Source organism: Lentinus tigrinus (genome assembly GCF_003813185.1).
Source record: "Lentinus tigrinus ALCF2SS1-7 unplaced genomic scaffold L226scaffold_9, whole genome shotgun sequence".
In the NCBI taxonomy this organism is placed as follows: Eukaryota; Fungi; Basidiomycota; class Agaricomycetes; order Polyporales; family Polyporaceae; genus Lentinus; species Lentinus tigrinus.
Genome location: NW_027137918.1, coordinates 946,416 through 969,981, shown reverse-complemented (window position 1 = coordinate 969,981; position 23,566 = coordinate 946,416). Strand labels below are relative to the sequence as shown.

Below are 23,566 nucleotides of genomic sequence, written 5' to 3'. Positions count from 1 at the left end.
TGGAGTATTGGAGTACTGAGTACTCAAGTACTCATACATGTGCACTTGGCTCGACGTTGGAGCTTTGAAGACGAGCCGCTGTGGGCCCTGGGCAGCAGGGTACGGCCTCATGACATTTTTTGCGGGTATGGTATTGCTTGGCCGTTAACGTTGCTCGTTGCTCGTTGCTCGTTGGGCTTGCGAGCAGCGCGCGAGCGAACGGCGTGCCTCGTCATTCCGCCCTTGAAGTTGGACTCTGGGATTCTAGCCTCCAGAGTCCAGGTCCCCAATCACGAACCTGATCTCGCCTCGCGTGTGACCGACGGAGGCAAATTGATTATTGGCTGTGAGATCTGGCACCCTCGCTCCTCGTTTCCAGTATACTTAGGCTCGGACACCTGCGTACGTATGCGCAGAAGGAGGCTGGTTGTGGTTGTTCGAGCGGGCGTGCTAGAAGCCCGGGGCTGCGTCGACGCGGCGCGTCAATGGGAAGTTGCAATTGGGTAATATATGCTTCCAAGTCCCCGGAGCCGGGATTTGCTCCCGAGGCTTCAAGGACTTGTCGGGCCGTGCCCGGCAGAACGTATGAGGAGGCCTCACCTGGCTCTAAAGCTTGTGTACCTTGGACGGGGCGTAAGTACTAGCCATCGGGCAGGGCGGAGAGCTAGGGTGCGTATCTTACATTTCGGGGTGTTGATACGAAACACGCAGTGTTGCATGCTAGTCCGAGGACTGAGCAGTGCAGTGAAAACCTGTTCTGGCGGAGGACGGCGTGTTGATTGTCGTTCTACTGCCGCTGAAAAGTCACACAGAGAACGCGGCGGACGCAGGACTGGGGTCGAGACCGGTCACCGACGAGCAACACCGATTGACCGATGGAGCGCGGGTACACGGGCTCTCGGAGAGCTTCGCGAATCGCAGGGAGGCGATACATGTATCTTCTGAATCGGATTCGTACGCGAGCCGGGGAACAAGGACGAGCGGCGCGAGGGGGTCGAGAAGATCGCGGAACAAGAGGGCATGGAGCGCAGACGACGATTGGTCAGGGCGGTTTGCACCCCGGATTGCGCCCTCCGCGACGCTATCAGGCTGCTGATGGCTGTCCGGGCGGCGGTGAGAGGAAGCACATGCGACTTGACAAGGCGAGAGAGGCGAGGTGTTCTGTCCATTTCCGAGCAGCGGGACAGGCAGGGCAAGATGGCCGCGCGCATCAGGCGCGAGAACAAGGGAAGCACTGGCTGTGGTTGGCAAGTGGGCGGGCGTCGCTCTCGGTGGCCGGAGCGCCGGCGTCGGGCGTCGGGCGTCGGGGTCCGGTGGGGGCGGTGGCGCTGACAAGACCAGTCTCACCCGCGCCTGGGACAAGGCGGGCAGCTGCGCGGAACTTTTTCTGCCAGCGTCTGCCGCCCGCATATGGCATGCGGGGCCCCGGGGAGAGGGCGGGGTGATGGTGCTACGATTGGGATCTGGCGATGGGCGATGCGCGTAAATTAAGGCGGGGGTCGAAGAAGTGCCAAAAGGGGACGGCGGTGTGCTTCCCTTCACAGCGGAGCGAGTCGGTCGTCGACGCGTCCCTCGCTCGCTCGCCCAGTCACGCCCCAATGTCCGCCCATCCAATCTGGCGCCCTCGACCGAACGCGCCTTAAGAGGCCCACCGCTTCTCCCCGCGGCCTCTCTCCTCCCCGTCTCCCCCGTCTCCTTGACTCCCTGCCTTCTCGCATGGAACTCCTCCCTCTCTAGACACGCTCTTTACCGTCCTCTTGCCCTCCCTCATCGTCCTCCACGACCACGACCATGCCCCCCGCCCTCTCCCCCTCTGGTCGCGTCCGCTCCAGGACTTCCGACATCTCTGATTTCCTCCGCGGCAGGCACGACGCGAAGATCAGCTCTGACCTCCCCCCGCCCCCCGTGCCCCTCCTCCCCGACCCAGTCACCCCGCCCAAACACAAGTCCAAGTTTGGCTTCCTTGGTCGCAAGCGCAAGCCCAGCTTCTCCCCCTCCTCCGCCAAGACCAGCGCAGCAGTAGCTGCCACAGCCGCAGCCGCAATTGCGACAAGTAGCGGCGGGAACAACGTCCATCCCACCGACCACGTCCACGGCGGGACTCAACCGTCACCAGCAGGGTGAGCTTCTAATTCAAATGGGCGCCTCTCCATATAGACTTTGTCCGTGCCGCGGCCCATGTATCATATGCGCCTTCTCGCCTTCGTCTGGTCCCTGTCCGCATGCATGCGTCCCACTATTCCCTCGGTGAACCCGTCCATTTCTGGGGCCCTCATTGTGACTTCCCGAACGGGCTCCCCCTCTCAATGCCCATCTTTCGCATGCCGGCTCATCTGCCACCCGGCCAGAGTTGTCGCTGTCAAACTTTGTCATCTACCACCGCAGTGCGGCTCTACTACCGACTCACCGCCATCCCGTGCAGCGATACAACCTTCTCCATAACCTTGTGATGATCGTGCAAAGTTTATCTGTGCCTTGTTTTTCTACGTCTGACGCCGACGTATTTTTTACGTTTAACATGCTTTATCTGAGTCCATCTCCACCGTCCATCCATGCTGATCCTTGATTGATATACACAGGCCCAGCGGACGAACTCCCTCCAGAGACCTCCCGCCCCTTCCTCCGCTCGATGTCATCGCTCCTGGCTACAAACCTCGCTCTGATCCTACCCGTAATAGTGGTGTCCTATCACCCACCAAGGGCCAATATGCGTCTCCCTCTAGCGTCCTCCACAATATACGCAAGCAAAAGGGCTCCTTCGAGTCTAGCAGACGTAGCACAGACAGCCGTTCATCTATGCGCCCTATCATCACCGTCTCTCCGCCTCACAACACCATGCACGAGACCGCCGACGCATACACTGCCCCCCGTTCCGCACCCTCACCAGCGCCCCCCTCTCCCCTACGGCCAAACGAGTGCTCACTCCCCACCCCGACCGCCAGTGACATGAGCGACAGGACCGCTACTCCAGAAACTCCCACTTCTGCTGAGATCCCTAGTCCTTCGACGTCTACTCACTCTGTCGCTCAGTATCCGCCCATATCCCCATCAGACCCGCCGCTGGCTACGGCCACATCCTACAAGGAGGAGAGCCTTCTCCGCCAGGACCATTTCGAGATCAACGAGTCGGCGTCCACCCCGCGGCGAGGGACAGTATCGTTCAACAGCAGCAATCCTACCCCTCCCGCCACCGTTGGCTTCTCTCCTTCACGTCAAGAGCGGCGGCACATCAGTGTTCTTCAGCTAAATCGGCTGAAGAAGGAAATCACCGCGACCGCTCCCAAGATCCGTAAAATGCCCTCGGATCCGAAGTCGCTCGCGACTCCCACCTCGAACGTATCTCTCTCGCGCAGCAATACGATTGCTGCGTCTCCTCCCCATACTCCCCACTCGCCACAGGGCTCCCGCTCCCCGACACCGCAGCAACAGCGGCGGATTCCTCCTCCGCTGAAGCGTACCTGGCACTCCCCTCCTTCCACAGGGCCGCCAAAGGAGCCCCTCCCATCCCCTCCAGCAAGTGCAGCAGCCCGTTCCGCACAAACACCCACCACCGCAGACTCCTTCCGCACCGCGCGATCCCCCTCATCCTCCCCCGTCAGCCCCCACCGGACGCTCCCGCCTCTCGTACTCGCAAGGGAGACGGCACACACACGCGCAGCAGGCGCAAAATCCCCAGACTCGCTCGCCAGCACGAGCATCCCCCCGTCGCCCTCGCGCACGATCAGCGACGTCGAGACGGACCGGGAGGCGCCCTCGATCATCATCCGCACCGGCACGCCCCTGCGCGAAGACCCGACGGTGCAGGTGCTCGGGGACCCGCACGCGACCGCGGAGCAGCTGCGCGAGGCGCTGCGGCGCCAGCATGAGAAGTACACGCGCCTGTCGTCGTACCTGCTGAGCCTGACGGAGCGGCACGCGCTCGAGAGAGCGGAGCTGATGCGCAAGGTCGAGGTGCTGGAGGCGAGCGGGGCGCGGTACGAGCGCGAGATGAAGGGGTTGAGGTGGCTCGTTGCGCATGGCGCGAAGGACTCCAAGCATGATCCTAGGGGGCCCCCACGCGCGGACAGCAGCACCCTCCCGCAGCCTAGGAAGACGTCCGTGTCGATGTCGATGCGGGATAGGTCTGCGAGCGTGCGCAGCGTCGGAGGAGGGTCGGTGCGCTCGCTGGGCACGTCGGACGGCACGCGGATGTCGTTTGACTCGCCTGCGGGGAGCGTCGAGGAGGGCTTGGTGGAGCTGCAGACGACGATTTCGGAGTTCATTGCGCCTGTGGGTGGCGCGAGTCCCAACCAACAGCAGCAGCAGCAGCAGCAGAGCGTGGTCCCCGCGTCGAACGCGAACTTGAAGACGCGCCCGAGGAGGGCGAACACGGTGCCGAACCCGTCGAGCCCCGGGATCCCGCAGGTTGGCAGTGCTGCTGCTGGGGGTTCCCAAGTCATGATTGCGAATGCGTCGCGGGCGCAGTTGCAGGTCGGTCCTTCCTCGTCTTCCTCAGCGTTGATGGCGAAGCAGAAGGCGGCGAGGAGGACGAGCTCGCCTGTCATTCCCAGTCCGTCTTCATCTTCTGCGGGTGCGGCGGCTCTGTCAAGTACGAGCTCGGTATCGTCGTCGGTGAAGCGGCCGGCAGCCTCGCGCACTGGGCTGGGCCTCGGGCTGTCAGTGTCATCTGCCTCGTCCGACGGGCCAGTGTCGATGTCCCCGCCTTTCTCCCCTCCACTGTCGTCGCCCTTGTCGTCGTTCTCGCGCTCCCCAAGCCCCGGAGCGGACTCCCAGAGCTCGAGGGACGCGCACGCGCGGAGCGACAGCTCGACGCTGTCGAGCCTGCCCTCGCTCTCGACGATCCACTCGTCGTCGTCGTCGGCGGGTTCTCCGGGGCTGTCGTCCATCCCGGAGACCCCGAGGGATGATCGGTTTGGGTTTGCGGGCGCGCGGAGAATGTCGACGAGTTCGACTTCGACTTCGGGTTCGGCAGCGGGCTCGGGAGTGGGAATGGGCTCAGGAGTGGGAGCGGGAGCAGGGAAGAGGGTGAGCGCGTCGCCGTCGATTGGGCAGGTGCTTGATCGGACGCGGGCGCGGGCGGGGTCTGGTGGTGGTGGTGGTGGTGGTGGTGAACGGGTCGGTAGTGGTGGTGGGGTGAAGACAGGGACGGGGACGGGGAGCCAGTACCAGCACCAGCACCAACAGCCGGAGATGGACGAGATTTTGAGGAAGTTGAGGGCGTTTGGGCTGGGTGTGGGTCGTGTTGAGGGGTGAGGCCCGGTGAGTTGGGCTTTGTCTCCGACCTCTCTCTGCTCTGCCTTTCTCGCGCACCGACACACACGCTACCTTCCTCCCTCATCTCCCGCCCCTCTCTCGTCTTCGCCTTCGCCTCTACCGACTCTCCTGCCGACTCGCCTGCCTTGCACGCAGCACCCCGACCACTCGATGCGACTCTCTTCCGACGAAAAGGAAGTTCTTTGGCTTCCGCCGCTTGGATATACTTGTACAGACACTCGCACGCTCGTTGACGATTTTTCTTTTTCTTGGTTCTTCTTTTTACTGTGACATACGCTATCTTCAGGTTCTCGTTCTAGTAGCCCTCTCTCTTCCTCCCTCTCTCCCTCTCCGCCCCCTCATCCCTTTCTCTCCCCTCCCTCGCACCCCCCTACCTCGCACCCTCTCTCCCCCTCCCTCGCACCCCTCTCTCGCACACACTCTCCTCTCCGACGCACTGCGATTCAGCGATCCATATATTTTTTTCCGACCCGCTCGCAATCCGCGCATGATACCGTCTCGGGCTCGCACATCCGTTATTGTTACCTCCCCCCCCCCCCAACTGGTATTCCGACCGTCGACTGTCAGGTTCTCATGGACATATCATATTACACGCCATCATATATACTGTTACTGTTATCCTCGAGTTATACGCTTCGCTGTCGCGTTTCATCGATCATCTCATGAATGATAGGTTATACACACCTCGCTTTACGCATATACGCATTACTCTACCTTGGTTATGCTCTCCCTCCTCACTCCTCCTCGGGCCTCACCAGTCACTCCTCAGGCTCGAGGATGATACCTCTCCCGCCGCTCGCCATCATCATCCTGCACTACTGGCTCTCCACACACCACACACTCGGTTACTCCCGGTCCCCATCGCATTCTGCATTGCATTGCATTCGCTCGCGCTTGTTTTTTTTTTCCCTCGCATCCTCTCTTATTGGTTCGACCGTCGGCTCGCATCGCATCGCACCGCACCGCACCGCACCCAGCAGTCCCCTCCCCCTCCCCCATCCCCCCATCCCTTCTCTTCTCTCTCCTCTATCATCTCTTCTCTCTCCTCCGAGCATCCGTTCTAGACGTGTGAATGTGTACGTTTTACTACCTTGTAATATACGTGTTCTCTTCAGCTTGAGATTGCTCGATTGCGTGCTCGGAGGTGGTACCATCGTCGGGATGGATGGGTTTTGGATCGGTGAGTATTCCTTATCTTTGGAGCTATGAAGAGGCTCGTACGCTAGTCCAGGTACACCGTAAAACTATGTACAGGACACGAACTGGTTCTAGCTCGGAACGTGGTATCAGCGGGCAGAACGCAGTACAGTACTCGGTGCGTGTTTCGTGTGGTTAATATTGAGAATATCCATCTTATCGCTTTCACAGCTTGGAACGCAAGACGGATAGCTGTCCGCGCGAGACCATCTCGCGCGCGCGGTCCCGCAGGACGCGGCGCAGCGACTCCTGCGAGCCGCTTGTATGGCGTGAGATACTCGGACGGACGCCTGAGACCGGGTGCGCCTCGGTGACCCACCGCACGGAATGTGCGGCGGACGTTTAGGTGTCGGGTGTCAGAATGAAGCCAGGGAAAAGCGGTCGGGACTCGGATACATTGCAGAATGTCGATGGAGGAGGGGCGTGGAAGTACTGTTGGGTGCATGAACACTCGGTCGACGCAGTGGTGCCGAGTTCCGGCGCGACGGTATTGGGGGGGGGAGCAACGGGTGCTATTCCCTGCCCGCCCTAGAAGTTGAACGTTGAACGGCGACTCGGATGCACCCGGCGTCGAATGTTCTCAGTTGACGTCCTGTAGAAGGGAAATTAGTCTCTGATCGTGATGAACGCGCACTTTTGGAGTGAAATATATGGGTCAAGACAACGTCGAACATGATAGTTTGTATCGCGTTTGACGAAACGCCCTGCAGGACCGAAGCCACGCCTTCCCAATTGCCCTGATAATATTGAAAGTCGCAAGACAAGCGTTCGAGCGCAGTGAACCCCGATAGACGTAGATTGTCTGGGCATTAGGTACAAGAAGAATCAGCGATGAATAGTAAACGATTGACAAGATGCACTGGACCATACATACCAGTCATTCGTGTGATAGGATCTGTGACGGATGGCCATTTCCCGAAATGCCCCAGTGGAAGGCAAGTGGGGAAAGTCGCAGTTTAGCACTTTGACGGGCGATTCATCCAGCGCGTCTGTAATCCACCTGAAGAACACCGCACATTCCGGCGGCATTTCACGCCAGTGGATGTGAAGTTCATGGAGCTCTGGCCAATATGTGCGGGAACGGGGTGTCGTCGCCAGGTGCAGCTGTGAGACCATGGGCCATGTGAGCTCAGAGGTGTCGAGGGTAGAGAGCAGTGGCAAAGCAGTGAGCAGACGTCGCGCATCGTTGAATGAAGAGCATTACCATCTCCAGAGCCTCACAGATGTGATGGTGTGGAACTGTGACAACAGCACAGGCCACTTGATGGAAGGTCGCTGGTGAGTGAGATTTATACGGTGGAAGGACAAGATACGCAGTTCCGGGAGCTTTCCTACGAACTCAACGAACTTCGTCGAGTTCGCAGGAAAGCTTCGCTGCGTTGATCTGATGTAAGCTGAGGATCGAGGTGAAGGCTGTTCACGGGGGCGAGATATAGGCTCATGGTCTCCGAATGTACAACCCTATCGACGAGCAGGTTGTAGGTGCGCGAATTGTTGATGTGAATATCCTCGAACAACTTGGCCCTGCTCCTTGGTAGCCAGGCCCGACAGACAAGAGCACACATGGCGAGTGTGTGTGACCTCAGTCTGGTGTCGTAGTCGTCGAGAGCTACAGCTGAGATGATGGCGTCCGTGATTTCTGGAGAAATGTAAGGGGGCATGTTGAATCGATGGGGTGCAGACTAAGTTGAGAGACGTCGACTCGAAGGACAAGGATGGGTCTCCTAGCGTGGCCTGGCGCCTCATGATCAATTCTCAGGGCGAAGGGGCTCGGCCCGAGCGCAGTGTCTCGTGCGCAACAACGCGTTTAAGGCGCGCAGCCGTGCAATTCAACAGCTCTCACATTACAGCAGCGTGAAGTCTGTCGTGTGGTTGATAATACATAATATCCTATCGCTTTCACAGCTTGGAACGCAGGACGGAGAGCTGTCCCCGCGAGACCATCTCGCGCGCGCGGTCTCGCAAGACGCGTCGCAGCAGCTTGCCGCTCGGGTTCTTGGGTATGGCATCGACAAACTCGACTCCTGCGAGCCGCTTGTATGGCGTCTTGTGGTCGGAGACGTGCTATGCGATGCATTTTCGTGGTCGAATTGTCAGTACTAGTATCCTGTGTGTTCGGAGGTAGACAGATGAGAGAAAAGGCACCTTCATGAGCATCTCCTTTAAATTCGTCTTCCATGCCTCCAAGTCCTTCTCCTTCTCCTTCGAATCAGTCTGCGCGTTGGGCGCGAGGACGACAAACGCGAAGGGGAGCTCCCCGCTGAAGTCGTCCGGGATCCCAACGACGCAGACGTCGGCGACGGCCGGGTGGTCGAGCAGGTGGCCCTCGAGCTCCGAGGGCGCGACCTGAAACCCGCGCACTTTGATGAGCTCCTTGAGCCGGTCGATGACGAAGATCTCTTTGCGCGGGGTGATGAGGACTTCGTCCCCGGTGCGGATCCACCTGGACAGGGATTTATGGGTTCAGTGAGCAGTGGAGACAATGGAGAGCGAGTTGGGAGCATGAGTGCGTACCCGTCGTAGTAGGTTTCGGCCGTCCTGTGATCCATGATGAATCATGTTGAAGGGCGCGTGCAGTGTTAGCGGTGTCTACACAGCCGGGTCGTGCGAAACGGTGGCACTGGAGAGAAAAACTCACGCAGTTGGGTTGTTGAGGTACCCAATCGACCGCGAGGGGGTGTGCAAGTGCAGTTCCCCAGGCTCGTCGTACCCGGCAAGCGACCCGTCTGGCCTGACGACCCGTGCAATGAGCCCGGGGAGCATCAAGCCGGCGCTGCCGGAGGCGTCAACTTGTCGGTCGTGCGGGATGAAGGTCACCCCGGTGGATATCTCTGTCATGCCTGCAACGGGGACATTCAATGAGTTTTCTCGATACCGAACGGATGTGTTGTCGTGCATGTGTGTGTGTGAGGACGTACCGTATCCCTGACCGATGATGCAGTTGGGGAGGGTGCGGACGAGTTGCTCTTGGAGCTCGGCGCTGAGGGGAGCCCCACCGCACATGAGGAAGTACACGGAGCTTAGATCGTAGTTCTTGACGAGTGGGCTCTGAAGGAGACGATTAGGGCGCAGTAGTGATTCATAGGTGCGTCCGCATACCTTGCATAGCAAGAGCACTTGAGGCGGCACGATGCTTAAGCAAGTGGTCAACGTCTGATGCACTGAAGAGTGAGAAAGACTCACCAGAGGTGCGTCACTCGGTATTGCTGGATACTCTGGAGCATGCGCTCGAGCGAAAACTTTGGCGATACGACGATGGTACTCTGTGGAAGTCGTTAGCGGCAAAATCGAGCGACGGTGTGTGACAGGCTCACCTGAAGGACCATACTCCCGAAAAGCAACATATGCATCCCGTAGGCGTCTGCCATTTAGATCGCTCAGCTTATGTCTGCGGTCTCGGAGTGTCGGCTTACGGTAGAAAGGAACAACTACGTTCATATATATGTGTGTGTGTGAGTACCACAGCAAGGAGTACAAGAGAAATATGATGCACCTGCCAAAGAAACACTTCCAGGACGATACATCTTGCGCTCTGTTGGCACGCTCTCGTCGTTCAACTTCAAGTAACCCCCGATCTGCACCAAGTTGCAGATAATCCCATAGTGCGTGACCATGACCGCCTAAATACCCAGTATGCATCAGAATTCAGAGTGTGTGCATGCGAACCCCGGGATCGAGACCTTTGGTTTACCAGTTGTACCGCTCGAGAACGATAGGAACGCGAGTTTCTTCTTCGCACCACCAGGCGACAAGCGCAAAGGTGCGAACTGCTGTGTTTGCCCGAGGCCAAACTTGACCAACTCCTGGATATTTGAATAGGGAGACCCTGCAACAGGCTCCAAGAGGATGATCTGGTCTGGAGGTATTCCGCACGTTCGAGCGGCCTCAAGGGCAACTGGAAGCACCCACGGATGAACAATGAGTATGCGCGCCTTGATGAGTTGTAATTGGTATACTAGGTCTTCCGCTGTATAGGTAGGGTTGGCCGTCCTGTCCGTAGGGTGAACAACGTACGGGCGTATTGATTGGTGAGGACTTACGAGACGATGCCGCCTAGTTTCTGTACCGCCCTATGATATAGCCCGGGGTTAATTGAGTTCCTGCAGTTATTCGTGATTGTCGTCGCGGAACGTACCACAGCGCGACTACATAATCTGCAAACAAGCGTAATCAGTCCAAGGACGCAGGCGGGATGATATGAACAACATGCCAACGTGATTCGGACTGAATATACACGCTAACGTTAACATTAGCCTCCGTGTGGGACCGTGGGCGTGCGCAGGCGTAATAAGCCTCACCAACATCATCATGCCCTAGACACGGGAGGGATCACAAGAGGGTCAGAGACGGGCCCCGAGAACAATGTGCCGCACAGCTGACCTATGTTCCAGCGTATCTTCAGCGCATTGGCCAATCCGTGTACCCGCGCCCTTAGCTGACGAAGTGCAGCCCTGACGATCAGTACATGTTCTCGTATAGGCGGTGAAGAGTGCTGTACTCACTTCATCTGAGCCTATCGCTCGCCCCGTTGCTTCCTCAATCATAACAGGTCTAAGGTCATACCACTGGGGTTTGACGGGATGCTGTCCATCCAATATGAATTGTTCGATGGTGAAGTCGTCGGGAACGTGTGGCAGAGGACCGCCGTCCGAATGGATCTCAGTCATAATGAGGGGATGGAGAATGTAGCAAGAGGTGTGTAGTGAGAGACAATCGGTACCGGGAGCAATGAGAGCTCTTGAGCCGGAGTATATATGTGGGAAGGAAGCGAGAGACGCTTGGAAATTACAGTCGTGAGTAATTCAGCATGCCGTATGGTCTACTTGCCGGAGCGGCATTAATTCATATCACGTATGTCCCTCCCATGTAGTGTCGTGAAGGAAGAAATTGAAGCACGAGACAGTGGTGAAATCTAGTTCTAGTTCGACCGGGAGTGCGAAGTCGTGGATCCACAGTACCTTCACAACCCTCATCGGCCATAATCCACGATGATTCGTATGTTCACAGCTTCTGTACGCCTGTAAAGCTTCGGAAGCTTGGTATCTTCAGAATAAGAGAGAAGGCAGCCATCTGAGAGTGATAGAAAGTGGTCATAGTCGAAAGCTGATCGTTGTGCAAGTTCAACTTGAAGTCGAAGATTCCTCGGCAAAGTCCGCGCGGGTAGCGGAAGCGCCGGGGTCATAGTCCTACTAGCTAGCCGCCGGCGGCCGCCTTGACTGTGACTCCTCGGGCGTAAGGGTGCAAGTTCTTCTCCTCCACGTTCGTCAAATGTCAGACCATCCATTGCGCATACTCTCATGTCTTTCGATACAGCGGTCTTTTATCCCACTCGCCGGATCCAGAGTCAAGAGCCCGACTTCCGGCGGTAAAGGAGCTCGTCATGACTCATAAACCGTAAGTATTCCCCCCTTGTATCTACCGTAACCCATATGATCACTCTAGAGCTTAGATTTGGTGGTCACCACTAGCTGTCCGCGTTTTAGCAGCTCCTTGGCCTCCTCGCGCAATACACGACGCAGAAGCTTTCCGCTCGGGTTCTTGGACACAGCGTCGACGAACTGTATGCCGGCCAGCCGCTTGTACGCTGCCTTGTGGTCCGAGACGTGCTGTGCATACCGTAAACCATCAGCATGAATGCCGGTAATGGGTGAACTTGACCATCCCACCTTCATAATCTCCTGCCTCGCCCTGGAGGTCTCCTCTAAACTACCCTTGATGCGCTCCTGGGCTCTGGGAGACAGAACCACGAACGCGAAAGGGAGCTCGACGCTGTAGTCGTCTGGGATGCCAATGACGCAGACGTCGACAACGTCGGCATGATCGAGCAAGTGGCCCTCAAGCTCGGACGGCGCGACCTGGAAGCCGCGAACTTTGATGAGCTCTTTGATGCGGTCAACGACTAGGACCTCCTTCCGTTCATCGACTACGACTTCGTCACCAGTACGAATCCACCTATGGACGCGACCTTTCAGTCCTCATGTTGTGAGCAAGCTCAACAGGGACGCGGTGACGCACCCGTCAACGAAGGTCTCCGCAGTTCTGTCAGATATTGCTCAGTCACGTCTGGTTCGAGCTGGTCCCAATGATTAGGAACACTCACGCAGTTGGGTTGTTCAAGTAGCCGAGCGAGGCGGACGGCGTCTTCAAATACAACTCTCCTGGCTCGTTGTACCCAGCAAGCGATCCGTCCGCCTTCACAACTCGCGCCACAATGCCCGGAAGGAGGACGCTCCCCGGCGCACGCAATCGTCCATCGGTTTGGCAATATGTGATGCCCGTGGCGGCCTCGGTCATCCCTGCACGACGGTGGTCACTCGGCACTCATGAGATGCTAGATGGTGCGAGACGACGAACCATATCCCTGGCCGATGGTGCACTTCGGAAGGATGCGCACAATGCTCTCCTGCAGCTCCGCACTGAGCGGGGATCCGCCACATTGGAGGAAGTAGACAGAGCTCAAGTCGTACTTGGCTACAATGGGGCTCTAAGGAGGCACGTTGCGGTTCAGTACACTCATGGACTTCTGGACTGCAGTAGCCACATACCTTGCATAGCAAAAGGACTTGAGGAGGTACAGTGCTGGAGTATGGGGTAAGATGGACAGTCTCAGAGCGACGAGGGGAGGACATACCAAAGATGGGTCACCTTATACCGCTGAATGCTCTGCAGTGTCCGTTCAAGAGCGAACTTGGGCGATATCACAACGGTGCTCTAGAGAAATTTATCGAACCAAGTAAGTATAAGCAACCGATGGGTGACCTCCTTGACGATGCCTGACACGTACGCCAAAGAATATGCTCCCAAACAAAAGCTTATGCATGCCGTACGCATCTGAACTCGTATCATTACAATTGCTGACTTCTTCGAAGGCATTACTGACTTACGGTAAAATGGGATAACTACGTCTTTCTGTCAGAAGCGTGCGTCAAGGACGAGACGACAAGGCAACGTACTTGCTAGTGTGACACTTCCTGGTCGATACAGCTTGGAGTCCATCGGCACCGTCTCGTCATTCAATCGCAGATGCTGTGCAATCTGCACAATGTTAACGTTGATGCTGTAGTGCGAGATCATTACAGCCTGCGACATACGAAGCCTTTGCGTTAGTCGCATCCGGGAAGGAGGAGGCCTCCCGGGCTCTGTCATTGCACGAGGAACATGAATCAGACCTTGGGTTTCCCAGTAGTGCCGCTCGACAACAGCAGCAACGCAAGCTTCTTCGCCTGACCAGGACCAAGCCGCAGCGGTGTGTATTGCTGCACTTCCCGGAGCCCAAAATCGACGAGATTCTGGATGTTCTGGTGTGGAGAGCCCGACAAAGGCTCGAATAGCACGATGCGGTCGAGAGGCATCCCCACGGCCTGCGCACCCTTGAGTGCAACGGGCAGCACCGATGGGTGCACCATGAGCATGCGAGGCTTGACGAGCCGGAGCTGGTACGTCAGTTCGTCCATGGTGTACATAGGGTTCGAAGTGCTGCGGCAGATCGGTCATGTGGAGCCCGGCAGCGGGGGACAGAGAAACGCTCACGAAACAATCCCGCCAAGCCTGTGCACGGCCCTGCGGTTCGTGCAGTTCAGTCTCAAGGATCAGTGTGTTGCCGCGGTCACCGTCACTGCTACGAGGACGTACCACAGGGCGACGAGGTAATCTATAAGCAGATAGTAGCCTGATTTAGCACGTACTCAGTGTTGGACATGGACACGCTGCACAACCTACCGATATGATTTGGACTGTATATGCACACTATGACGAGAGGTTACTCAGAGCCATAAGCAGAGAACCTGACCTCGCTAGCACGCACCAACATCGTCATGTCCTGCAGATGTTGAAAGTATCGTTAGCAGATGCCCCAGCCAGCACAGAACACGCACAGAGCTGACCTATGTCCCATCGAATTTTCAGCGCATTAGTTAGACCATGTATCCGTGCACGTAACTAGTAGAGCAAGTCATGAACGTCAGTCAGCCACATACAACCGCGTTGTCGTCCAAGTACGACTACTCGGATACAGTAGTAGTACTCACCTCGTCCGAACTGACTTCTCTTCCCGTGTCCTCCTCGACGAGTACGGGACGTTGCCCATACCATCGCGGACGAGTAGGATGCTGTCCGTCCAGTATAAACTGCTCGATGGTCAAGTCATCCTGCACCGGCAACATCGGCTCTCCCTGAAACTCAGTCATGATGTGTTAGTACCGAGCACGAGGCTGATCGAAACGACTGCGAAGACAAAGTTTAGGGAAGCACCGTCTGAGGAAACCTTGCAAAGGCCTGCAGTACAAGGTTATTTATGTACGCCTGGCAGGAAGCGAGAGGCGCCTCCCGCCTCTGCGCAGACGGGGTCATATGTACCTCATGAAACGCGGGCCGGGTCTCTCACGGGACGTGGAGAAGTATTTCCCGGAACGTGCAAAATGTGGTTTAGTCCCAGTGACTTGAATTCAGGGGTCCGATACGTTGAAAGCCGTCGGGCTGCTACTAGAAGGTTACGACACAAGCGAGGCAGACCGTCCACAGAATCGATCACGCCACAAGAGTGCGAGTACGGAAATCGTTGGCTGCGAACGGCGGTATGCACTCGACTGCTAGCGTCTCCTGACGTCACTGTTGCCGTAACATAATGACCACGGGTGGCTTAAGGTGGCTTACCGGGACGAGTCGCTTGATAGCAAGCTTCGGAATTCGAGACCATGCCAGTGGTCTTGTGTACAAGACCGATGTGTACATATCGAGTGCCGTCTAGTAGTACAAACACCCAAAAGAAATGTATCGTTAAATGCTACAAGACGTCAGCTCGCGTTCGAGAACAGATATAGTTGAACACACTCACAAGCACAACAACGCCCGAATCATAACCAAACCCACTCAAAGCTTGGCCCGATCCTTCTTCGCGCCCGGCTGCACCAGCTTGATCCTGCCCGTCTGCAGCCCCTCCTTCAAGCGGTCCCTCAAGAGCCTCCGAAGGAGCTTCCCGCTCGGGTTCTTCGGCACGACGTCGATAAACTCGATGCCCGCGAGCCACTTGTACTGCGTCTTGTGGTCCGACACGTACTGCACCAATGATACCCACGGTCAGTCTCTCACCGACCAGAAGACGAAGAGGGAGAAGGGAAGACGGACCTTCATGATGCTCTGCTTGACGCGCTCCTCCTCCTGCGCGTCCTTCGCGACGCGTGCGCGTACCTTTTCGTGCAGCGAGATGAACGCGAACGGAAGCTCGCCGCTGTAGTCGTCTGGCGCCGCGACGACGCACACGTCCGCGATGTCCGGGTGGTCGAGCAGGTGGCCCTCCAGCTCGGCCGGGGCCACCTGGAACCCGCGCACCTTGATGAGCTCCTACAGTACACAACACCGCCCCGGTCAGCACAAGTACATCACGACGGATACACGGAAGAACAGGACGAACCTTGATACGGTCGACGATGAAGAGTTCCTTCTTATCGTTCACATACCCCTCGTCGCCGGTGTACACCCACCCATCCTTGAACGTCTCAGCCGTCGCCTGCGCGTTGTCCAGATACCCGATCGCCATGCTGGGGCCGCTGACGACGAGCTGGCCCTGCTCCCCGATCCCGCCCCACGTGCCGTCCGGCTTCATGATGCGGCACGCAGTGCCAGGAATGAGGCGCCCCGCGGAGCCGGGAGTGCCGACACGCATGTCGAGCTGCGGGAACGAGAAGGTGGTGCAGGTCTCGGTCATGCCGTAGCCCTGGCCGATGCCGCTGTTGGGCAGGACGCGCGCGACTTGGTTCGTGAGCTCGGCGCTCAGGGGTGCGGCGCCGCTTGTGAGCATCTTGACGTTGCTGAGGTCGTAGTTCTTCACTGCGGGATGCTACGGCGTGTGGTTAGACTAGGTACGGTTAAGTGCGAGGGGCGTCAAGACGTACTTTGCATAGCAGAACTATCATCGGCGGGACAAGTCTGGGGGTGATACTCTCAGTACGACATACTGCAAGCATAGAGCGGCGACACTTACGAGAGGTGCTGTGCGTTATACCGCTTGATGCTCTTCAGCATGTTCTCGAAGTTGAAGCGAGAAACGATGACGAGCGTGAGCTACGCCGTTCTCAGTAAGAGGCAATGTGAGATAAAAGATTCGTAGAGCACATACCCCAGAGAAGAGATAGAAGTGCAAGCTGACGACAACGCCGTAGATATCTGTTCACCCCATATTGAGTATTGTCATGGCGTCTAAAGGCAATACGGGCACATACGATAGAAGGGCAGCACTGCAAAGACACATGGAGATGAGCACGCGTTCGCGATATGAACCACAAATATGCATACCTCCAAGCGCGACGTCCCCAGACCGATACAGCTTCTCGTCATTCGGCTTGCCCGCGTCTCGCGTATCGATGTACTGCTTCATCTGCACGCAGTTCGCAATGACCGCATAGTGGGGAATCATGACCGCCTTCGGCCTCCCCGTCGTTCCGCTGGAGAAGAACAGCAGCGCAAGCTTGGTCTTGCCCTCTCCAGGCTTCAGCCTCGGCTCAACCCATCGCTTCGGCTGCGCGAGACCCTCCATGACGAGGTCGCTGATCGTGACGTGGTCGTCGCCCGGAACGCGGTCGAAGAGGATGACGCGGTCGTCGCGGATGCCGGCCTTGCGCGCGGCCTCGAGTCCGATGGCGAGGGAGTCGGGGTGGACGAAGAGAACGGTCGCCTTCGCGGTCTGGATTTGGTAGACGAGCTCATCGGCCGTGTACGAGGGGTTCGCGCCGCTGTTGCCACCGAGTTGGCACAAGGCAACTACATTGAAAAGGAGAGAACGTACGTGACAATGCCTCCTACACGGTGGACACCCCTGCGAGTCCAGGTATCGTCAGATTACGGCATGAAGCTCAGCGGCAGGCTGGACTGTACCAGATAACAATGGGGTAGTCTGAAGACCGTCGCACACCTCTATCAGCTGGATGTCGACAACACCGAGGGGAAATTGAGACACTCACCGACATGGTTGGGCCCAAAGACGCAAGCTTCGCGAGAGGGTCAGTCCGGGCTTGATACAGTTTGACATTGACAAGTCCTCAGGGTCAAACACGTACCAACGTCATTGTTTCCTGCACATCCCCGTCAGCGACCCTGCAAATCCACATCGCACGTCGAAGAACTCAAGCAACAAGCACTCACCAAAGTTCCAGCGAATGTGCAGCGAGTTGGCGAGGCCCCACACACGCGCGCGCACCTAAGCAAGTAGTACGGAGACAAAACGCGTCAGCGCCCGCCCAATCTCTCCTTCGCCCACCACGCTCATGCTTGCGTTCTAGCGAGTGCCAGTGGATAGCAGGCCGACGCGACTCACCTGGTCGGCAGTGACCTGTCTTCCCGTCGCGTCCTCGATAAAGTATGCGGGATTCCTGAGGTGAAGGGCCTGGCCGGCCAGTGGGTGGTGCTGGTCGAAGAAGAACTGGGGGATCGTCACGTCGTCCGGGATGTGCGCGAGAGGCCCGCCGTCGCCGTAAATAGTCGGTATGTTGCCCGTTGCTGCCATCTCGGAAGTACTAGTAGTATTGAAGCAGGAATCAAGTTTCGACGCGGCGTAGAACTGAGACAGAGGCCTGAGGCGTTGTGGATGTCGCTGTGAGTGCTCCCGTCCTTCTATTCTCAGGAGAGGGTGCAGCGTGCGGGGGACTCAGGACCGAGGTCGAGGAACAGGCTGAGGAAGGTCAAAGTCGCTGTGCGGCACAGGGCCGGCGGGCTTATGTACGGGGCAGGCGAGTTCGCACCGCGCGAATCCCTCATCCACTCCGACCCGGTGGTCATGAGAGTCCCGCCAGGGGTGCGCTCCTGACATCTTGCGGTTGCGCCTCTCGCATCATGCCCGAGATGGCTCATTATGATTGGAATATTGACGATCAGCACCCGGATAATGCGTTCTTGCCGTCTTCTCGTGTTCTGTACAGGTTATGATGTAGCCGGATGCCGGTGCGTAGCGCTTCCAGCAAGTTCCGGCTTCAAGCTTCAAGGCATACCGACATACATACGTATTATGTTGCAACCACCAGGCTACAACTTACTACACAATACTTACTGCAGTCGTGCATCTTCACCACAGGACCCGGGTCTGTAGAGCAACACCAAAGGTCGAATCCGCGGAGTTCACAAAGCAGAAAGAGCCAAGACAAGATCGCCAGATTCATAGTGACACACCATTGCCGACCTCTGCAATACGGCTGCGGAAGATAGGTTCGCCCCCTGCCGCCCATGGAACCAGCTGAGAGCCTGAGACCGCCACAGGGTGCACTAGGGTGCAACTGCGCAGTGCGGGTCTACCCCGCACTGAACTAGTCCCCTCCCCCGCAGACGCGGGGTATGTTACGATCAAGAACGTCTCCAGGTTTACATACTCTGGGGCCGCCTGGGGTCGCCAAGGCCCAATGAACGAGCTCGAGAGTCAGACGACACACCAACCAGAGACATGTGCAATGTGCATCTATATACTATGTAGAAGATGTAGAAGACCTTAGAACGAATCATACGGACACTAGGAATACAAGCACTGAGCCACCGCAGCTCTAAACAAGAACCAGATCAGAATCTACAGCTTCGCGCGAATCGGAATCGCGAGCGTCCCCTTCTCGCGCATCTCCTTCGCCTTGTCGCGCAAGAAGCGCCTCAGCAGCTTCCCGCTCGGGTTCTTCGGGATCACCTCGATGAACTCGACGCCCACCAGGTGCTTGTAGTGAACCTTGTGGTCCGCCACGTGCTGTCAGCAAGTAATAAGGGTCCCCGCGTCAGCAACCAGTCAGCATTCTCGTAATCGCAAGGTGCGGATAGAAGCAAGGCGGCAAGTGGCAAGCGGCCAGAAGCCGTCATCGGAAGGTCTGGGGGTTCGGAAGAGCGACAGGAAAAATCCAACTCCCCTCCCAGGAAAAAAAAACTGAACTGAACACCCAGCACGATCACCACGCACCTTCATAATCGCCTTCCTCACGCCCTCAGCCTCCTGCGGCGCCCGCGCAATGCGCGCCAGCGCGTCCGCGCTGGGCACGACGAACGCGAGCGGGAGCTCGCCCGAGTACTCGTCCGGGATGCCGACGACGCACACGTCCCCGACGTCCGGGTGGTCGAGCAGGAGGCCCTCGAGCTCCGCGGGCGGCACCTGGAACCCGCGCACCTTGATGAGCTCCTTGATCCGGTCCACGACGAAGATCTCCTTGCGCTCGTTGAAGTACACCTCGTCGCCCGTGCGCACCCAGCCGTCTTGGAACGTCTCCGCGGTTCTGTGATTTTTTTGTCGTCAGTACGAGTCGCTCCCTTTCCGCACGTATTTTCTGCACTCGAAGTGAGAACTCACGCTTGCGGGTTGTTCATATACCCAAGCGCCATACTCGGGCCCGTCACGACAAGCTCGCCCGGCTCCCCAGGGGGCGCAAGGGACCCATCCGGCCTGACGACGCGCGCGGTGCACCCGGGGAGGAGGACGCCCCCGCTGCCGAGCGTGCCGATCTTGCGGTCGACGGGCGGGAAGGTGACGGCGGTGCACGTCTCGGTCATGCCGTACGCCTGGCCGATCCAGCACTCGGGCATGATCTGCATGAGCTGCGTCATGAGCTCCGAGGAGAGCGGCGCCGCGCCGCTCATGAGGTGCATCACCGAGCTGAGGTCGTAGTTCTTCACTGCTGGGTGTTTGCAGAGCAGCACGACCATTGGGGGGACGAGGCTGTGGGGTTGGGGTCTGTGAGCAGGTAGGGAGGGGGTGGACGCGGAGAGGGAGAGGGAGAGGGACTTGCCAGAGGTGCGTGATGCGGTAGCGCTGTATGCTGTCGAGCATTTGCTCAAAGTTGAACTTCTGCACGACGACGAGGGTCGTCTGCGTGGATGTGCTCAGTGAGGTCAACGTACGCAGACTTTGTCGATCCTTACCCCAATGAACAGGCTGAAGTGCATCACGACGACCAATCCGTATATGTCTGCAGAACCGTTGGAATCAAGCCCATCATAACGAACCGCAAATTCACTTACGGTAGAATGGCAGCACTGTGTGAAGGAAATCCTACTGTGAGTAAAGCAACTATTATGCAAAGGATGCACGTACGACCGAGAATCTTGCTTCCAGGCTTGTACCTCTGCTGCTCCAGCGGCTTGCTCTCGTCCTTCGCATTCGTGTGGTGCGCCATCTGAATCACGTTCGCCAGCACCGCATAATGCGGGATCATGACCGCCTGTATGCCGTCGCGCCATGTTCAGCCTGCAGCTCATTCCCGCACCCCAGCCAGACGCCAGAAAGACCCTCAAGCTCACCTTCGGCCTCCCAGTCGTCCCACTGCTAAAGCTCAAGAACGCCAGCTTCTTCCTCCCCTCCCCAGGAGCAAGCCGCCGCTCAACAAACCGCTGCGGCAGCGCCAGCCCCTCCCCGACGAGCTGCTCCACAGTCGTGTTCTGCGCGCCGTCGACCGGGTCGAACACGACGACGCGCTCGGGCGGGACGCCCGCCTTCTTCGCGGCCTCGAGCGCGACGGGCAGCGAGCCCGGGTGCGCGATGAGCACGCGCGCCTTGGTCGTGCTGAGCTGGTACTCGAGTTCTTCCACTGTGTATGCCGGGTTCGCGCCTCTGTCGGTGTGTGTGATGTATTATGTGAGTGACGTGAGTGAGGGGACATGGCAAGCGCAGTTTAGCGTCAGAACTCGCAACGGGGAGATTGGAGGGCGCGGGGAAAGAAGACGTACGTGATGATACCGCCTAACCGGTGCACGGCCCTGCGCGAGGGAGATTGGGTGGAGGGGGGGGACGTTCCGTGTCAGACTTGTTGCCATATCTCATCGGGCGAGGAGGGAAGGCCGAGGAACAAGGTAAGTAGATACGTACCAGATTGCGACCGGGTAGTCTGCAAGATCCCGTCAATACTCGTCCCGTCAAACAGCAACGGCAGCAGTGGACGCCCTGGCAAGGGACGATTGGCGGCGAAGACGAGGCTCGCTCGGAACGCATACTTAGAGTAGTCGTGCAAAACACCGTCCCGAGCAGGACGTGTGTCGACGCCTTCGCTGCAGCGACCGCTCGCGTAAGAGACGATCCCTGCTCGTACGTGAAGAGCCCGCAATCGAACTGCAATCCTGCGGACGTCCACGCGGGGATGGGTTCGCTCAAAAGCCTACATGGCACCCCGCGCGCTCCAACTGGTGCCCGCCCGGTCTCCAGACTGGCTGAACACCTGTTCGGGCGCCATGGAACCTTTGGCGGATGCCCTAACTGAGGGAGGAGACATCGCCGTCAGGGCGCGAAGACTTCCAGGCTTCGCGAACGGGTGTCGGACGCGCGATACGGCAGAACCCCAGCACAGGCGCTCCCGAGATCCGGCGCCCCGCGCACAAAGCCAATCGTCCCTTGACAAGCATGCTTCACCGGGCGGAACTCTCAACGGGGGGAGCACTCACCAATATGATTGGGGCCAAAGATGCACACTGCGCGCAAATGTCAGCAGACGGCGCGCGCACCACGAGCGACGCGCTCGGAATAGTGTGTAAACTTTTGACGCACCGACATCGTCTTCGCCTGCGAAACGCCGCGGTCGTGTCAGCTCGATCCCTCGCCTTGGGCATGCGCAACAGCACGGCGACCACGGAGAAGAGGACGCACCGATGTTCCAACGCACTTTGAGCGCGTTCGCGAGCCCGAACGTCCGTGCGCGCAGCTAGACGCGTCCGCCACAAAGCCCGCTCTCGCTCAGCTCTCTTCCGACTACCCTCGGACACTGGCAGGACGCGCGACGCGGGCACTCACCTCGTCGGAGCAGATCTCCCGCCCGGTGAGCTCTTCGATGAGCCACGGCTGGGGCTTCCTGAGCGTCGGGCGCGCAGGGTGGTGCACGTCCAACATGAACTGTGGGATGGTCAGGTCATCTGGGATGAGCGGGATGGGTCCGCCGTCTGCTTGGATCTCCGTCATCGTGTGGGTGTCTGTTCAGTCAGTGTTCGTGTTCAAGTTGGTCGTGATGAGTCTCGAGGCTTGCTCAAGAGCAGGCGGGACGACGCGGGCGAGGTGGGTAGGTTCGGAGACGGGGAGGAGGAGGAGAGATTGAGGATCGGGCTCGAAGAGTATTTATGCATACGGGTACCCGGCTCGTAGCCGCAAGTCTAAAGGAAGCTCAGGTGAGAAGCGATGCATCTCACGCCGCACGGTCGTAGTGCGAATCCCCCATGTGATCCGATATCCGTTAGACTGGCGACCTTGGCGGCGGCGGACCAGCGCGCAAGGCAGGGTCCCTGGACGGGAGAAACCAATTCGTGACGTTCTTCTGATTCTTGACGCTGCATATACGCGACACGCCCTCCAGAGAAGAGAACGCAGCGGGCTGAAGCCGAGTGATCATCTTTCTTCGCGAATTCGTCAGGCGCAGTCGTGGACGAAGCGAAACGCCCTGTCCGATGCTATGTTCTCGAGTCTCGAGTATGTACGTGCCATGGAATGGTTTCACCAGCCGCTACCTCCGACTTGCATACATATCACCACGCCCCGCAAAGTACTCGCTGAACACTCAAACCATGCCGGCAACGGAAGACGGAAGAGTGAACCCGGGGAGCTGGTCAAGGTCGCTCATGGGACTGACATTAGCGACTACCCCGCTGATCGATCGAGCCTGCCCCTTCCCCACATTGTTCGCACGATCGGGTCTAGTCGCTCTTCGCTCGCTGCCCCAGGTACAGTACATACATAGTCATACCGGCACGGCAAGCACATCTACCCGGGCACCCCGGGCACATAGGACCGTAGCAATTGCAATCGTACTACGTAGCATGCAGCCACGCTCACTTGCGACGCGTCGAGGCGATGATCCCAGCAGGTCCTCGGCACCGAGGGGGGGCTCAGTGGCTCACCAGCCACACACCACGCCACGCCAGCGGGAGAAGGCAGCGAATCTCGTCTACGGTCCACGCTTCCTGCCACTGGCACCGGCACCGAGCGAGGGTCTTGCTAGCTGGTTTGCATCGAGTCAAGTAACGCAGTAACGCCAACAAGCATGGCCCCGATTCCGCCCGCGCTGTGGCTCGTACGCGGGCCGGGGAGCGTTTCAAGTTGGTCAACGACGTCACGGTCCTGGCATTGGCACTAGCACTAACGATGAGGGGGGAGTGCTGCTGTACGAGTACGTACGAGACGTACCTCGGC

General features: G+C 58.2%; 8 protein-coding genes across 8 annotated transcripts; 2 read left to right on the top strand and 6 right to left on the bottom strand.

Annotated features, from left to right (window-relative positions):
- Nucleotides 1-719: 719 nt before the first annotated feature.
- On the bottom strand, nucleotides 720-1,580 carry L226DRAFT_396419 (uncharacterized protein). Its single transcript, XM_067674527.1, has one exon. The coding sequence runs from the start codon at nucleotides 1,387-1,389 to the stop codon at nucleotides 784-786; it is 606 nt and encodes a 201-aa protein (XP_067536657.1). The 5' UTR covers nucleotides 1,390-1,580; the 3' UTR covers nucleotides 720-783.
- A 484-nt stretch (nucleotides 1,581-2,064) lies between these two features.
- L226DRAFT_534141 (uncharacterized protein) lies at nucleotides 2,065-2,645 on the top strand. The gene has a single exon (XM_067680605.1). The coding sequence runs from the start codon at nucleotides 2,167-2,169 to the stop codon at nucleotides 2,419-2,421; it is 255 nt and encodes an 84-aa protein (XP_067536656.1). The 5' UTR covers nucleotides 2,065-2,166; the 3' UTR covers nucleotides 2,422-2,645.
- L226DRAFT_396450 (uncharacterized protein) lies at nucleotides 2,481-3,086 on the top strand. The gene has a single exon (XM_067674528.1). It carries the CDS (start codon nucleotides 2,609-2,611, stop codon nucleotides 2,927-2,929), a length of 321 nt encoding a protein of 106 aa, XP_067536655.1. The 5' UTR covers nucleotides 2,481-2,608; the 3' UTR covers nucleotides 2,930-3,086.
- Nucleotides 3,087-7,673: 4,587 nt separating this feature from the next.
- On the bottom strand, nucleotides 7,674-8,110 carry L226DRAFT_396460 (uncharacterized protein). Its single transcript, XM_067674529.1, has one exon. The coding sequence runs from the start codon at nucleotides 8,013-8,015 to the stop codon at nucleotides 7,782-7,784; it is 234 nt and encodes a 77-aa protein (XP_067536654.1). The 5' UTR covers nucleotides 8,016-8,110; the 3' UTR covers nucleotides 7,674-7,781.
- Nucleotides 8,111-8,267: 157 nt separating this feature from the next.
- On the bottom strand, nucleotides 8,268-11,529 carry L226DRAFT_506889 (acetyl-CoA synthetase-like protein). The gene is made up of 17 exons (XM_067678104.1): nucleotides 10,953-11,529; nucleotides 10,831-10,885; nucleotides 10,749-10,763; nucleotides 10,661-10,687; nucleotides 10,586-10,604; nucleotides 10,491-10,520; nucleotides 10,131-10,440; nucleotides 9,944-10,070; nucleotides 9,864-9,878; nucleotides 9,765-9,811; nucleotides 9,634-9,713; nucleotides 9,550-9,583; nucleotides 9,369-9,498; nucleotides 9,089-9,290; nucleotides 8,965-8,988; nucleotides 8,596-8,893; nucleotides 8,268-8,514 (listed from the first exon to the last, which is right to left on the bottom strand). The coding sequence occupies exons 1-17, from the start codon at nucleotides 11,115-11,117 to the stop codon at nucleotides 8,350-8,352; spliced, it is 1,743 nt and encodes a 580-aa protein (XP_067536653.1). The 5' UTR covers nucleotides 11,118-11,529; the 3' UTR covers nucleotides 8,268-8,349.
- A 238-nt stretch (nucleotides 11,530-11,767) lies between these two features.
- L226DRAFT_485222 (acetyl-CoA synthetase-like protein) lies at nucleotides 11,768-14,615 on the bottom strand (the record flags this gene model as incomplete). The annotated part of the gene is made up of 16 exons (XM_067677099.1): nucleotides 11,768-12,056; nucleotides 12,117-12,402; nucleotides 12,466-12,489; nucleotides 12,551-12,746; nucleotides 12,805-12,934; nucleotides 12,996-13,029; nucleotides 13,082-13,161; nucleotides 13,235-13,281; nucleotides 13,335-13,349; nucleotides 13,404-13,530; nucleotides 13,620-13,926; nucleotides 13,981-14,010; nucleotides 14,083-14,101; nucleotides 14,170-14,196; nucleotides 14,319-14,388; nucleotides 14,478-14,615. The coding sequence occupies 16 exons, from the start codon at nucleotides 14,610-14,612 to the stop codon at nucleotides 11,889-11,891; spliced, it is 1,695 nt and encodes a 564-aa protein (XP_067536652.1). The 3' UTR covers nucleotides 11,768-11,888.
- Nucleotides 14,616-15,139: 524 nt separating this feature from the next.
- On the bottom strand, nucleotides 15,140-18,375 carry L226DRAFT_506886 (amp dependent CoA ligase). The gene is made up of 15 exons (XM_067678103.1): nucleotides 17,759-18,375; nucleotides 17,587-17,641; nucleotides 17,502-17,516; nucleotides 17,406-17,432; nucleotides 17,320-17,338; nucleotides 17,231-17,260; nucleotides 16,741-17,177; nucleotides 16,668-16,682; nucleotides 16,565-16,611; nucleotides 16,430-16,509; nucleotides 16,341-16,374; nucleotides 15,860-16,285; nucleotides 15,574-15,789; nucleotides 15,284-15,504; nucleotides 15,140-15,232 (listed from the first exon to the last, which is right to left on the bottom strand). Exons 1-14 carry the CDS (start codon nucleotides 17,945-17,947, stop codon nucleotides 15,319-15,321), a joined length of 1,776 nt encoding a protein of 591 aa, XP_067536651.1. The 5' UTR covers nucleotides 17,948-18,375; the 3' UTR covers nucleotides 15,140-15,232; nucleotides 15,284-15,318.
- A 495-nt stretch (nucleotides 18,376-18,870) lies between these two features.
- Nucleotides 18,871-22,508, bottom strand: L226DRAFT_534135 (amp dependent CoA ligase). The gene is made up of 14 exons (XM_067680604.1): nucleotides 22,181-22,508; nucleotides 22,037-22,091; nucleotides 21,938-21,952; nucleotides 21,835-21,861; nucleotides 21,266-21,284; nucleotides 21,127-21,156; nucleotides 20,701-21,010; nucleotides 20,495-20,621; nucleotides 20,422-20,436; nucleotides 20,323-20,369; nucleotides 20,190-20,269; nucleotides 19,754-20,119; nucleotides 19,370-19,679; nucleotides 18,871-19,162 (listed from the first exon to the last, which is right to left on the bottom strand). Exons 1-14 carry the CDS (start codon nucleotides 22,343-22,345, stop codon nucleotides 18,995-18,997), a joined length of 1,734 nt encoding a protein of 577 aa, XP_067536650.1. The 5' UTR covers nucleotides 22,346-22,508; the 3' UTR covers nucleotides 18,871-18,994.
- Nucleotides 22,509-23,566: the final 1,058 nt, after the last annotated feature.

Bases quoted from the DNA above. Each gene is read 5' to 3' on its own strand.
- L226DRAFT_534135 (XM_067680604.1), bottom strand. From the start codon at position 22,345: ATGACGGAGATCCAAGCAGACGGCGGACCCATCCCGCTCATCCCAGAT. The intron at 19,680-19,753 runs GTGAGTTCTCAC...AAAAAATCACAG, and splicing joins TATATGAACAACCCGCAAGC to AACCGCGGAGACGTTCCAAG. The intron at 19,163-19,369 runs GTGCGTGGTGAT...ACTTGCTGACAG, and splicing joins TGAGGAAGGCGATTATGAAG to CACGTGGCGGACCACAAGGT.
- L226DRAFT_396450 (XM_067674528.1), top strand. From the start codon at position 2,609: ATGTCATCGCTCCTGGCTACAAACCTCGCTCTGATCCTACCCGTAATA.
- L226DRAFT_506889 (XM_067678104.1), bottom strand. From the start codon at position 11,117: ATGACTGAGATCCATTCGGACGGCGGTCCTCTGCCACACGTTCCCGAC. The intron at 10,441-10,490 runs GTAAGTCCTCAC...CCCTACGGACAG, and splicing joins AAACTAGGCGGCATCGTCTC to GACGGCCAACCCTACCTATA. The intron at 9,584-9,633 runs GTGAGTCTTTCT...CACTTGCTTAAG, and splicing joins TACCGAGTGACGCACCTCTG to CATCGTGCCGCCTCAAGTGC.
- L226DRAFT_396460 (XM_067674529.1), bottom strand. From the start codon at position 8,015: ATGTGTGCTCTTGTCTGTCGGGCCTGGCTACCAAGGAGCAGGGCCAAG.
- L226DRAFT_506886 (XM_067678103.1), bottom strand. From the start codon at position 17,947: ATGGCAGCAACGGGCAACATACCGACTATTTACGGCGACGGCGGGCCT. The intron at 16,510-16,564 runs GTATGTGCTCTA...AGAACGGCGTAG, and splicing joins ACTTCTATCTCTTCTCTGGG to CTCACGCTCGTCATCGTTTC. The intron at 15,505-15,573 runs GTCCGTCTTCCC...TCATTGGTGCAG, and splicing joins TCAAGCAGAGCATCATGAAG to TACGTGTCGGACCACAAGAC.
- L226DRAFT_534141 (XM_067680605.1), top strand. From the start codon at position 2,167: ATGCGCCTTCTCGCCTTCGTCTGGTCCCTGTCCGCATGCATGCGTCCC.
- L226DRAFT_396419 (XM_067674527.1), bottom strand. From the start codon at position 1,389: ATGCGGGCGGCAGACGCTGGCAGAAAAAGTTCCGCGCAGCTGCCCGCC.